Genomic DNA, 12654 nt, shown 5'->3' with positions numbered 1-12654 from the left:
CACCTTTCAGTGGGGCAGAATCAGGGTGTTAAAATTATGGGACTGCTCAGGTGGACAAAGGACATCCTTCAAAAACAGTACCTTTATTTCCTTCCTACTATTTAAAAAAAATTGCTGCACATTGCCACACACTTGTCCATGACAACTGTAGACACTTAGCCCACCTGTTCAGATTATGACTCACCACTAAAGCAAATGAAATTTGAATTGGGCCTCCTGGCTCAGAGGTAGGGATACTATCACTGTGCCAGAGACCCCTAGTGGTAGTTCTGTTATGACATGGGCAGAGATACTCAGTTGGCCCTTCATTATTTATTTTGGGTGGGCTATGATTTTGAAACCTGTCCACGTCCGTATCATAGGGTTCATTTTAATGTCAGGAAAATTGTACAGCAGCACCAGCAATCTCTCCAGGCCCAAAAGAAAATCATTTAAATTGTGGAGTCTCAGTCATGCAAAATACAAATTCTTCTTCAACATTAAAAAGTTTATGTCCATTTTTTTTCTCTTGCTTAATTTAATCTTTGATTCTCTCTCTGCTTGTCTTTCTGTCCTGCTCCTCCTGTTTCTGCTTACCACTATGACTAACAGGAAACCTGCTATACTGGTCTGTCTTGCACCTTACAACATCCACTGCAGCTCATCTGTAACCACTCTGTGACTTACATCATTCAATGATGTCTAGGTTGACCCATCATTCTACTAGCCTGCAGAAGATTTCTCTGGAGCTTTTTCATCTCTGATCCAGCAACTGAAATACTGACATTTTCTTTTATTCACACGTGTCACTTTTGAGAGTTTATTTTTGTCCTTGTGATTTCAAGTATTTCTTCATCTGCATCCACATTTCAAAGGTCTCTATTTTTACATAACAGGTATTTACTTATTGTCCATGTTTCTGAGGCATACAGGTAAGTGAATGGAATGTAGAATATTATGAATTTTTTGCTTGTTTCAAGCCCGCATTTGCTTGTTAAAAACCTCCTTCATCTTCACAAAATTACATCTATCTCTATCCTCCTTCTGAAGACATCACATTTATCATCTATTATTATTTATCCTGAATAGACAACTTATCAACTTGTTCTAGTCTGGTATCATCCATTTCAATGTTCATTCTTCAACCTGCCGTTAATTGTGTCCTTTTTTCTATAATACTCAATCCATGACCTAAATTTCTATTCCTGACTCATTGTTCTTCTGCACCCCAAGATCTCTAAATATGTCAGTGCTCTTAAGGTTTCTGCCATTTACTGTATGCTTTCCTCTTGCATTTAACCTCCCAAATGCGTCATCTCACATTTCTCCACTCAACTTTCCAACTGATTTATAGACCGCTGTGTCCTTTGACAACCTTCCTCACTATACCCAACTCCGCCAGTTTTTGTGTTGTTGAAAACTTATTAATCAGACTAGTTACGTTTCCGTCTAAATTATTTTATATAAGTTACAACCAACAGAGGTCCCAGTCCTGATTCTTGTAGAACACTACTGATCACAGACTTCAGTCAGAGAAACATCCTTCCACAACTACCTTCTATGACCAAACCAACTTTGTATCCAACTTAACAGCTCACTGTGGATCTCGAGTGACTTAATCTTCTGTACCATGAGGGATCTGGTCAAATACAATACCCACTGTCCAAACCCTCATCAATAATTTTGTCACTTCCTCAAAAAATTCAATCTATCGAGTTTTGAGAAGATTTGTAGCTCAGGTTGAGGTTCTGGATGTAAGTTTGCTCGCTGAGCTGAGCTGGAAGGTTCGTTTTCAGACTTTTCGTCGCCATTCTAGGTAACATCATCAGTGAGCCTCCAGCGAAGTGCTGGTATTATGTCCCGCTTTCTATTTATGTGTTTAGGTTTCCTTGGGTTGGTGGTGTCATTTCCTGTGTTGATGTCATGTCCTGTGTTGGTGATGCCATTTCCTGTTCTTTTTCTCGGGGTCGTAGATTGGCTCCAAATCAATGTGTTTGTTGATGGAGTTCCGGTTGGAATGCCATGCTTCTAGGAATTCTCGTGCATGTCTCTGTTTGGCTTGTCCTAGGATGGATGTGTTGTCCCAATCAAAGTGGTGTCCTTCCTCATCTGTATGTAAGGATACGAGTGATAGTGGGTCATGTCTTTTTGTGACGAGTTGATGTTCATGTATCCTGGTGGCTAGCTTTCTGCCTGTTTGTCCACCAGGATACATGATCATCAACTAGCCACAAAAAGACATGACCCACTATCACTAGTATCCTTACATACAGATGAGGAAGCACACCTCTTTGATTGAGACAACACATCCATCCTAGGACAAACCAAACAGAGACACGCACGAGAATTCCTAGAAGCATGGCATTCCAACCGGAACTCCATCAACAAACACATTGATTTGGAGCCAACCTACCATCCCCTGAGAAAAAGGACAGGAAATGACATCAACACAGGAAATAACACCACCAACCCAAGGAAACCTAAACACATAAATAGAAAGCAGGACATAACACCAGTGCTTCACCGGAGGCTCACTGATGATGTTACCTAGAATGGTGACGAACCGTCTGAAAACGAACCTTTCAGGTCAGCGAGCAAACTTACATCCAGAAACTCAATCAAATTTGTGAGACAAGAGCTCTCCCACACAGAGCCATGCTGACTATCCCTAATAAGAACATTATTTTCCAAATGTCAATGAATCCATCCCTAGGAATCTTCTCCAACAATGTCCTTAACCCCAGATGTAACGTTCACTGGCTTATAATTTCCTGCATTATTCTGTAGCCCTTCTTAAACAAAGGAACAGCATTGGATATTCTCTAGTCTTCTGGGATCTCACCTATAGCAAAAGAGGAGCAAAGATTTCTGTCAAGGCCCCAGCAATCTCTCCCTTACCTTCCTCAGTATCTTGGGATCTATCCCATCAGATCCTAGGGACCTATCTACCTCAGTGTTTTTCAAGACACTCAACACCACCTCCTCCTTAATATCAACATCCCCTACAATATCATCATACCCCTCTGTAATCTTGCCATCATCCATTCCCCCACCTTGGTGAATATTGGCATGAAGTACTCATTAAATACCTCACCTAAACCCTCTAACTGTATGCGTAAATTACCTCCTTTGTCCTTGATAGGAACTACCCTTTCCCTAGCTACCCTCTTGCTGCAAATATGCGTTTTTGCCAAGCACATTTCAAAGCCCCTTCTAGCCCTCCTAATTCTTTCCTACTTCCTTTATATTCTTCAAGGGCCTTACATATGCTTCCTTTTTCTTTTTGACTTTCAATATCTCTTGTCATCCATGCTTCCCAAATCCTGCCCTCTTTATCTTTCATCCTCACAGGAACATGCTGATCCTGAACTCTGATAACTGGCCGTGGGCTGAGTGGTTGCAAACTGCCTGTTTTATTTACAGTATGGCGCTTGACTGATAAAAGCCCTTTATGTTGGAAAATTTAGAGTGGATCCAATGACTCTGCTGACATTGACAGGGAAACCAGAGATGCTGCTGATAATGATAGGAGATCCAAACACTGCTGATATTACCAGATCTGTTGGGGGTAAGAATTCTGAGTAAAATGAGTTGCACAGTTGTGAATGAACACATCAATCACCCAGCTTCCCACAACCAGCCTGACATAAGGCACACTGAGGTCACAGGTGCCTGCATTAAAAGCCAAAAATATGTTGCACTGGTAAGATAGAGGGAGCTATCGCAAAATGAAAAGAACATTATAGAGGATTTATTGCTGAGACAAAGAATATGCTTGATCCTAACTCATTCAGAGAGTTATCTTGAAGCCCTTTGGACCCACTGCACTATCAAGTTATTCCCAAAATTATTCCAGCCTTTTGTTTCTGCTGTCTGAGTTTGTTACAAGTCTCAATCACTCTTTGTGTGATTAAAGATTTCCTGATTTTTTTTCCCTGAAATACCTTGGGTTGAAATTATGTCCTCTGTTTCTATTCCTGTATTGATTTTAAACTATATTCCAGCCAACTTTCTGAACCCTTCAGAGAGAAATTCATTCTAAGGAAACATGCCGAATCAACCCCTGATACTGCTGATTGATTAAATGTCTGCTTCGCACTGTCTGAATGCAGGACATCATCTCTAAATCCAGTAAAGGACCGTACATTTTCTCTTTTTGGACTATAAATTGGAATGGGAATCAGACACTGCTATGCAGCTGTAGGTACCAGCAGTGTTGCAAATTGTTACATTCTGACAGACTATGTTACCTTTGGAGCAGCAAGATTGCTACATTATTGAGTTTGAGTGTCACCTGAAGTCTTTGAGTTATGTAGAATTGCCTGATAACAGCCCTTGGATTGATCACACTGTAGTTTTCTAAATACTTGTGAGAGTAATGCGGTCAAAACAATCCAGAGCTGGCAAGCATAAAATTGCTTACTTTCTATTTACTCTGTATGAATGAAAAATGAAAAGACAAAAACCCAAGAATCTTAAAACAAACAATTCTAAGACAAGAAAAGAGCTAGGTTTGCCAGATCGGCTAGTAAATCAAAGGGTGACCCTTACTCTCTGAACAGCAGCATGTCATCATTACAAAAATCAAAACAACTGAGAGAAATAAATTCCATCTTGTGGACTGGGCCCCTGATATTTGTGTCAAACCATTTGTCGTTTGTCTGTCTTATTCATGGATAAATATGTGTGTATTTGGGTTTTGAATTGGTATCATTTAAATCGTATAATAGTACAGCCCTTTCTGCTGTAATACAGTAGTTGCGCTCTTGTGCGACCTTGCACTATAGAAAGTTGCGCAGTGAAAATAATAGGGCTTATGGAAAAAATAGGGTCAGGGTAGACCACCAAAAATATTACTCAAAATCGAAAGAAATATAGTAGTTAGCCTAACGCAATGGGTAGCACAGTTAAAGTAAATGTTAGATTCATATCTAGTTATGAAATAATACAGTAAATTTAACACTTTACCTTGAAAAATGTGAAGATAAATTGATGGGGGAGGGAACAGAATTGTGTAATAGCCAACATACGTATGCAAAAGTTCGCATTTTACATACAGTGTTCTCCTGTTCACCAATCACATTAATGCCAATTTGCGTTAACAAAACATGTGTAAAAGCAGAAACGACTGCAGTCAAGAACCATGTGTTTTTTCCATTTGTTACAGTATAAGTTTGTTTAATGACAAAACCTGATGTGAATTGCTTTTGTCTTAAATTGCAGTCTGTCAAATTAATCATGAAGGTTTAAATTGGATATTTACAATCACATGCACACACATATCCATGCATACACACAAGCACACACAAAGACTCACCAACCAGATTCACAGGGCAAAGTGCAATAATTGCAAAATTGTTGCCTGTGAATTTTTTTCATCCTTACAAGGGAGGAATTTTCTTTTGATGTCTTGATCACTGGACACTCGCCTTAACTTTAGCCAACAGAGAAAAGGGAAAGAATTAATGGCATTGATAGCTTGCAATACAGATAATCTGATAGCAGGTGGCATATTGCAAGTCCCTCACACTTTCAAAACTTACCCTCTTTCTGGAGTTTATTGTGCAACAAGAATTTTTAATGTATACCTTCTATTCCTGGAGCTGTTCAACATCTACTCAAGTGGATAAATGGGACTGACTTCAATGCCCAACTGAAGGACGGCACCTCCAGCAATGCATGAATGTCAGTTGTATATGCTGTGTTTGGGTCCCCCAGAGTGAGATTTGATTCTACTATCTTTGACTCTAATATGAGATTGTTTCCCAATGAGCCATGACTGAGGGGCACAGCAAATGGAAGACAAATTTTGTTACTCATGGTGCTAAGAAAAGACAATTCTGTTGAAGACATGTAGTCTGTGGAGTGTAAACTGTAAAGTTCACTATGGTGAGATGCTGTGCTGCATATCAGATGCTGTCTTAAGTGTTTCAGTAACTATGTCTTAATTAAAGTTGGTGAAGTCGCTGTTTATGTTTATGTCACTGATGATTCCAAAGCATGATAAGTGTCAATGATTAATGTTTGAAGGAGCACAACGCACTGTACTTTCCATCCCACATAGTAGAGCAGGTTTGCCAACTTTAGATATATTGCTGAATGTTTCTACATATGTTATCATGTTTTGAATCATGCCTGTGTTTTTTTTTATTCATCCAGGGAAATGTGAGTATCATTGGCTCAGCCAGAAATTGTTGCCCATTCCTAATTATCCTGAAGAAGGCGGTGGTGAGGTGTGTTCTTGAACCACTGCTATCTTTAGTGAGTACAGATACCAACCAAGCTGTTCGGAAGTGAGTTCAGAATTCAGGATACTGAAGGAATGGTTCCAAGTCAGGATAATATGTTTTGGAGGGAAACTTTCAGGTTGCCATTGCCTGTGTTAGCTTTGTCTTTCTAGACGGTGAAGGCTGTGGTTTAGAAGGGACTATCAAAGAAGCCTTGGTGAGTTATTACATTGCATCTTGTACACACTGCTGCACAGTGCATTGGTGGTGAAAAGATTGAATATTCGTGGTGCTGAAGTGGGTGCCAGTCAAGCACACTGCTTTGAAAAAGAATCATACAAGAAGTATCATAGAATTTTACAGTACAGAAGGAAGTCATTTGACTTAGTGTGTCTGTGCAGGCTGTTTTGGTTAGATGATGTTAAGCATCTTGTTTGTTGTTGGAGCTGATGTCGTCCAGGCACATGGAGAATATTTCAACACACTTCTGACATGTGCCTTCATAGATGGTGCTTTGTAGTTGGGGAGACAGGGGTGAGTTATTTGCTGTGGTATTCCTAGCTTCTGATGTGTTCTTATATCCACAATATGTAGAAGGCAGGTGCAGTTAAGTTTCTGGTCAATGACAATCCCCAGGATGTTGATAGTGCAGGATTCAGCAATAGTATTTTTTTCTTTAATTTACTCATGGGATGTGCACACTGCTGGCTGGCCAACATGTATTGCCCGTCCCCAGTTGCTTTTGAGAAGGTGGTGGTGAGCTGCCTTCTTGAACCACTGCAGTCCATGTGCTGTAGGTTGACCCACAATGTTGTTAGGGAGGGAATTCCTCAGTGATATATTTCCAAGTCAGGTTGGTGAATGGCTTGAACGGGAGCTTGCAAATGGTGGTGTTCCCATGTATCTGCTGCCCTTGTCCTTCTAGATGGAAGTGGTTGTGATTTTGGAAGGTGCTGTCTAAGGGTTTTTGGTGCATTTCTGCAGTGCATCTTGTAGACAGTAGACATTTCTGCCACTGAGCATCAGTATTGCAGGGTGTGGATGCCATTGAACATTAAGGACTGATAGGTTCTGTCCTGTTAGCAGTGGTAATTGCCTAGCACTTGGGTGGCATGAATGTTACCTCTGTTTATCAGTCCAACCTTGGATGTTGTAAGTTCTTGCTGCATATGGACATGGTTTGTTTCATTGCCTGAGGAGTTGCAAGTGATGCTGAACATTGTGCAACCATCAGCATGCATCTCCACTTCTGACATTTTGATGGAGAGAGGTCATTGATGAAGTAGCTCAAGCTGCTTGAGTCTACTCTGAGAAAATAGGGTTCTTGTGGCATAGTGGTAAGTGTCCCTATCTTTGAGCCAGGAGGCCCTGGTTCAAGTTTCACCTGCTCCAGAGTGAGATAATAACTTGACTGAGCAGGTTGATAAGAAAAAATCGACCCTGAGTAACTTTTGCAGAGACGTCCTGGTGCTGAGAAGATTAACCTCTAACTATCATCTTACTTTGCACAAGTTATGATTCCAGTTGGAATCTGCCTTTTCATCCTAAATGTTTTTACAATTCACTGACAATTGTCATATCCCTGTGATGTTTCTCTTGGGTGTTCTGTCATAGCAGTGTTCTTGAGATTAATCTCAAGTCCTGACTGCAATTCCAAAATTGATTGTTTGGCAGCCAATACAGAGGAAAGCAATTTAAAAACCTGGTTGAGTCTGATACTGGTGTTAAGGATAGTACAATGCAAATGTAAGTTGTTATTAATTCTGTGCCATCCACTTGACAATGTAATCATCATATTGAGGGAAGATTCTGCAGAATTGCATAGAGTTTATAGCCAATCAGCTTAAATCCATAGCCTCTAATGTCTGACTTTCTATCAATGTAACAGTTTTCTCCCTTCTCTATTCTGTTCAAACTGCTCATGATTTTGGGTAGAGTACAGGCATGTGTTGTGTTAAAATATGCCACAAAATGTATTTTCTATTGAAACATGTAAAATTCTCCGAGGACTTGTCAGGATGGATGCTGAAAGTCTGTTTCTACAGCTGCAGAATCCAGAGCTGGGGTCACCATTCCAGGATAAGGGGTTTAATCATTTAACACTGAGATGAATAAAAATTACCTCACTCTAAGAGGTGTGAATGATTGTAATTCTGTACCCCAATGATTTATATTCACAACAAAGGTCCATAGCTTTTTGGTCACAATGGGAATCGAGAGATATGAAGATAGTGAGGGAAGCACGAGTTGAGGTTGACAGTTGTTCATGATGTTCTTGAATGGTAGATCAAATTCAAGGGACTGCCTTGTGATCTTAATTTTTATGTTTATATATGACTTTTACGACTTTTAAAATTCTATATCATATGATCTTAGTCATGTTTTACTGTTCCTTCCTGATGTGATTGGAATGAGGTTGACCAGGAGGATCTCTTTGACTATGAGTTCCTTCACTGGGGCTGTTAACCTGGGCCAATTAGGGAGCCCTGGCTGACAGATACAAACAGGAGTCTCAGGAATTCTCCTTACTGTAGGGACTGACTGTGAGCTAGCTGGTCAGTACTGTGCATATGTAAACAAAGGGTGATTTAGTGATGGGATACTTGCCTCTGTGAAGTTATTTCACTTACCAAAGGTACTTAAGCATTGCTTTGGAAAATCAGGCCTAGTTGACTTTTAAGGTTTTTAGAAGTTGTGTATTAATTAACTATTGGACAAGCTTGGGCATGTTGATATTTGCTGTAAATCCCTCAAACTGTCTTACTCATGTCAGTGACATTTAGGTTTGGGTTAACGGCACTCAAAATGTAGCCTAGGTGCAGAAGGTGTGAGCCATCACGTACAACACATTCCCGCTCACTGGGATTCTGTTTCCAGAATTCAAAGTTGTGATGTTGTAGATGAATCAAGGTACTGTATTCAATCTGTTAAGCTACTTAGTCAAAAAATAAACTGCACTGGAAATTTGTTGAGTTGTCACTTCACAGCAGTCTGTTGTGGTATTCTGCTCGAGTTTTGCTGCCCTCTACTGCACCTGTTAAGCTATGAAAAGTGTTGTGAGCATTCAAAATTAAGTCCTACATGACTACCTCTTATCCTGCGACTGTGACCCAATTCTAGTGGAGAAGGATAAATTGTTCCCATTGCCAGAAAGGGTGGGAACCAGAGGACACTGATTTAAAGGAACGTGGGAGGACACATTGAGACATTTAACATATAATGTCTTCAAGTAGTGAAGATTTCGGGTAACTATTACTCATTCATTTTCAAAAATATACCAAGATTGAAACGTTGCTTTGTCAAAAAGTCCCTTTATTGCACTTGTAGTAGATTCTGGGGTCATGGTTTCATTCTCCTGAGTATGTGCTTTATCTGGGCCTGTCCTCCCTCATGTTTCACAAGCAGCTCTTACAGACGTGTACTTAATGCTTATGATATGTATGCCAGCTTAAATTTTCCATTCACCAATCACCATGTTGTGCTTGTTGACCTACTTTGGCTACTGTTCAACAACATTTCAAATTTAACGTTCTAACTTTTGAGTTGTTTCAATGGCAGTAACAGCTTGTATTTACATGGTTTTTAAATTAGTAAAATGTGCTAAGCAGTTGACAGCGGTGTTGGCAAACACATCAGGGTAGGTGACCAACACCTTGGTCAAACAGGCTGATGTTGAGCATTTTAAACGAGCTGGAGAGGAAATTCCAGAGCGTAGGACCTGAAGCCAGAGTCATCAATGATGGAGCAATTACAATCAGGGCTGTTCAAGGGGCCCGAATTATGAGATGCAGGGACAACGGAACATTATAGGAGGGCTAGTGGAGATCACAGGATTTGGCAACGGTTGTGGGCATGGAGGGATAGCATTTTTGATATTGAGTGTTGCTTAACTGGGAACCATAATAGCCCAGTGGGCACAAAGTTAGGGTGGGTAACCAGGAATTAGTGCAAGCTTAGATGAGGGCAGCCGAGTTTTAGTTAAATCTGTGATCTCTGGAAGATGTCAAATGGTAGGCTAGCCAGAAGTGAATTGAAATAATCAAATCTAAAGGAACAAAGGTAGACTTGATGGTTTCCAAACTGCAGCAGGTGGACTGAGGCCAGAATCTCAAAATTGTTATGATGTCATTGCATCAGTGTTGGCTAGGATGGAGATGAGATGTATAACCTTTGCATACTTTGCCTTACATTATACTTTTCTTATTTGAATTTATTTTTTGTGTGTTGTTTGTGTGTTACAGGTGGCGAGGCTGATGGAGATGGGCTTTTCTAGAGTAGATGCTATGGAAGCTCTGAGAGCTACCAATAATGACCTCAATATGGCCACCAACTTTCTGCTTCAGCATTGACAACAGCAGGCCGTTTACAAGGACTATGCACATCTGACTTCAGCATTCTACAAGCACATGTTGAGATTGCACTGGGCTGCACAGAAGTCAGAAATGTGTGGGAAGAGAAGGGATATACCTGATTTAAAATTGTAACAGCTGATTATATTTTGTCAGCAAGTCTATGTAAGAATCACAAAAGGTAATCAATTAAGGGAACAGACCTAGGAGAGTCATAATTTTAATAAATAAAGTATTCACGTTCTCAAAAGTGCGGTTCAGTGGTTTTTCTAAAAGCAAATTAATCTGTTGGTGTATTAAATGGAATTCAAATTGTTCAATAAACATGTTTGTTTAGTACAGCTTGTGCTTCTACCTTGGCTCAGTAATTAAAACAATCAAATATACAGTATCTCTATCTCATCCATATTAAATATTTTCATTTACATTTTCAAACCTTTGCTCTTTCCCCACATTATGGATTATTCTATCCTCATTAGTTTGGCAAACTTGTAGTGCAGTTGTAATATTCCTGCCTCTGAGCTAGAAACTCCAGGTTAAAGTCCCACTGCAGGACTTGACAGTTAAGAAAGGTATGTTCAAAATGAGACCAGGTTGAACATCAACTTCTAAATCTTTCCAAGATTCCTAATCATTGAGGTGATGGAATAAAATTGAAGCATCTACCATCTCAATCTGTACTTCTAGCGACAACATGGGTACAAAAGTGTATGCTGTCACTTAAGTGTGGACTCCTTTCGAGGATGGCTGGGTGTTGGTTGATCAGATTGGTGCAAACAGAAATAGGATTCAAACCGTGATCTAGCTGAGGTGGATTTGGCACTAGAGATAATGGGAACTGCAGATGCTGGAGAATTCCAAGATAATAAAATGTGAGGCTGGATGAACACAGCAGGCCAAGCAGCATCTCAGGAGCACAAAAGCTGACGTTTCGGGCCCAGACCCTTCATCAGAGAGGCCCTCTCTGATGAAGGGTCTGGGCCCGAAACGTCAGCTTTTGTGCTCCTGAGATGCTGCTTGGCCTGCTGTGTTCATCCAGCCTCACATTTTATTATCTTGGATTTGGCACTACTGCTTTTTCTACTTATGGTGGCAGTCATGGTGATAGGGGACAGAGAACTAAAGAAGAAAATGATTCCCCCAGGACCAGGACTCAACAGAAAGGAAAACAAGCTGTCAATGTTGCTTTCTGCAAAAACTGCTGGTGGGAACCATCACTAACGCTATACCATGATGGACCAGGTACTGTTTATGTGAGAGGGTCTCCCAGAATGAAGATCACATTGGCTCATGGCAAGAACCTGTGTGTTTGGAGTCTTTTATAGTTCTGACTGATTAAGAAACTCTCCTAATGTTACCACCTTTTAAAGGCATAGAGGAAGAATTTACTGAATGACAATCAACCTGTTTGGCTGTGTAATGATGCACCCTCCCGGGCCATCAAATCATGAGAACCCCCTCACTACTTCTCCCTTCCACCCCCTGTCATCAGCTTATATACCATCTCTTCCTAGTTGTCAAGAAAGGTCATTGGACTCAAAACATTAATTCTGCTTTGTCTCCACAGATGCTGCCAGACCTGCTGAGTTTCTCAGCAATTTGTGTTTTATTTCAAATCTGAGTAAAAACATGAGACTAGAGGTTCTGGCTCAGATATAGGAATAGTGCCCCTAGTGTTCTTCAGTGCTACATGTACAGCATTTGTTTTTAAGAGCACTTATAAGCTAGACAAAATAACGTTCTGAAGCTATGGCTATTTTATATGTTTTGCATGAGTTGGCCTGGGCTGTAACCAGGCAGCTCAGAGCCAGTCCCTAGAATGAGGACACTGAATCTCCTGTTTATATCTGTCAGCCAGGGCTCCCTGATTGGCCCAGGTTAACACCCCTAACCAAGGGTCTTGGTGTCAATGAGACCCACCAGGTTCTCATTCCAATCGTTACAACTTTAAACTAAAACAAGGCCCTAGAGTCCTTTCAGAACCAAGACCTAATATAGTATGAGTCAGAGAATAGGGTTTGCAAACTCTCTGGAGCATTAATAGACATTTGATTATGCTGTAAGTTTACAACAAGTAATGTAAACATTGAAAGGCATTA

At 40.4% G+C, this 12654-nt stretch overlaps 1 protein-coding gene across 2 annotated transcripts in view; it reads left to right on the top strand.

Annotated features, from left to right (window-relative positions):
• The window catches only part of ubac2 (UBA domain containing 2), a 206402-nt gene extending 195456 nt beyond the window's left edge, over positions 1-10946 (top strand). For both annotated transcript variants that reach the window (XM_048533306.2, XM_048533305.2), the window contains one exon: positions 10448-10946. In XM_048533306.2, the coding sequence (XP_048389263.1) occupies positions 10448-10555 (108 nt within the window). In that variant the 3' untranslated portion in view covers positions 10556-10946. The remainder of the gene's footprint in view (positions 1-10447) is intronic.
• Positions 10947-12654: the final 1708 nt, after the last annotated feature.

The sequence above is a fragment of the Stegostoma tigrinum genome, chromosome 6 (assembly GCF_030684315.1).
Source record: "Stegostoma tigrinum isolate sSteTig4 chromosome 6, sSteTig4.hap1, whole genome shotgun sequence".
In the NCBI taxonomy this organism is placed as follows: Eukaryota; Metazoa; Chordata; class Chondrichthyes; order Orectolobiformes; family Stegostomatidae; genus Stegostoma; species Stegostoma tigrinum.
The sequence above is the reverse complement of the archived record's forward strand: the minus strand, read 5'-3'. Positions and strand labels throughout refer to the sequence as shown.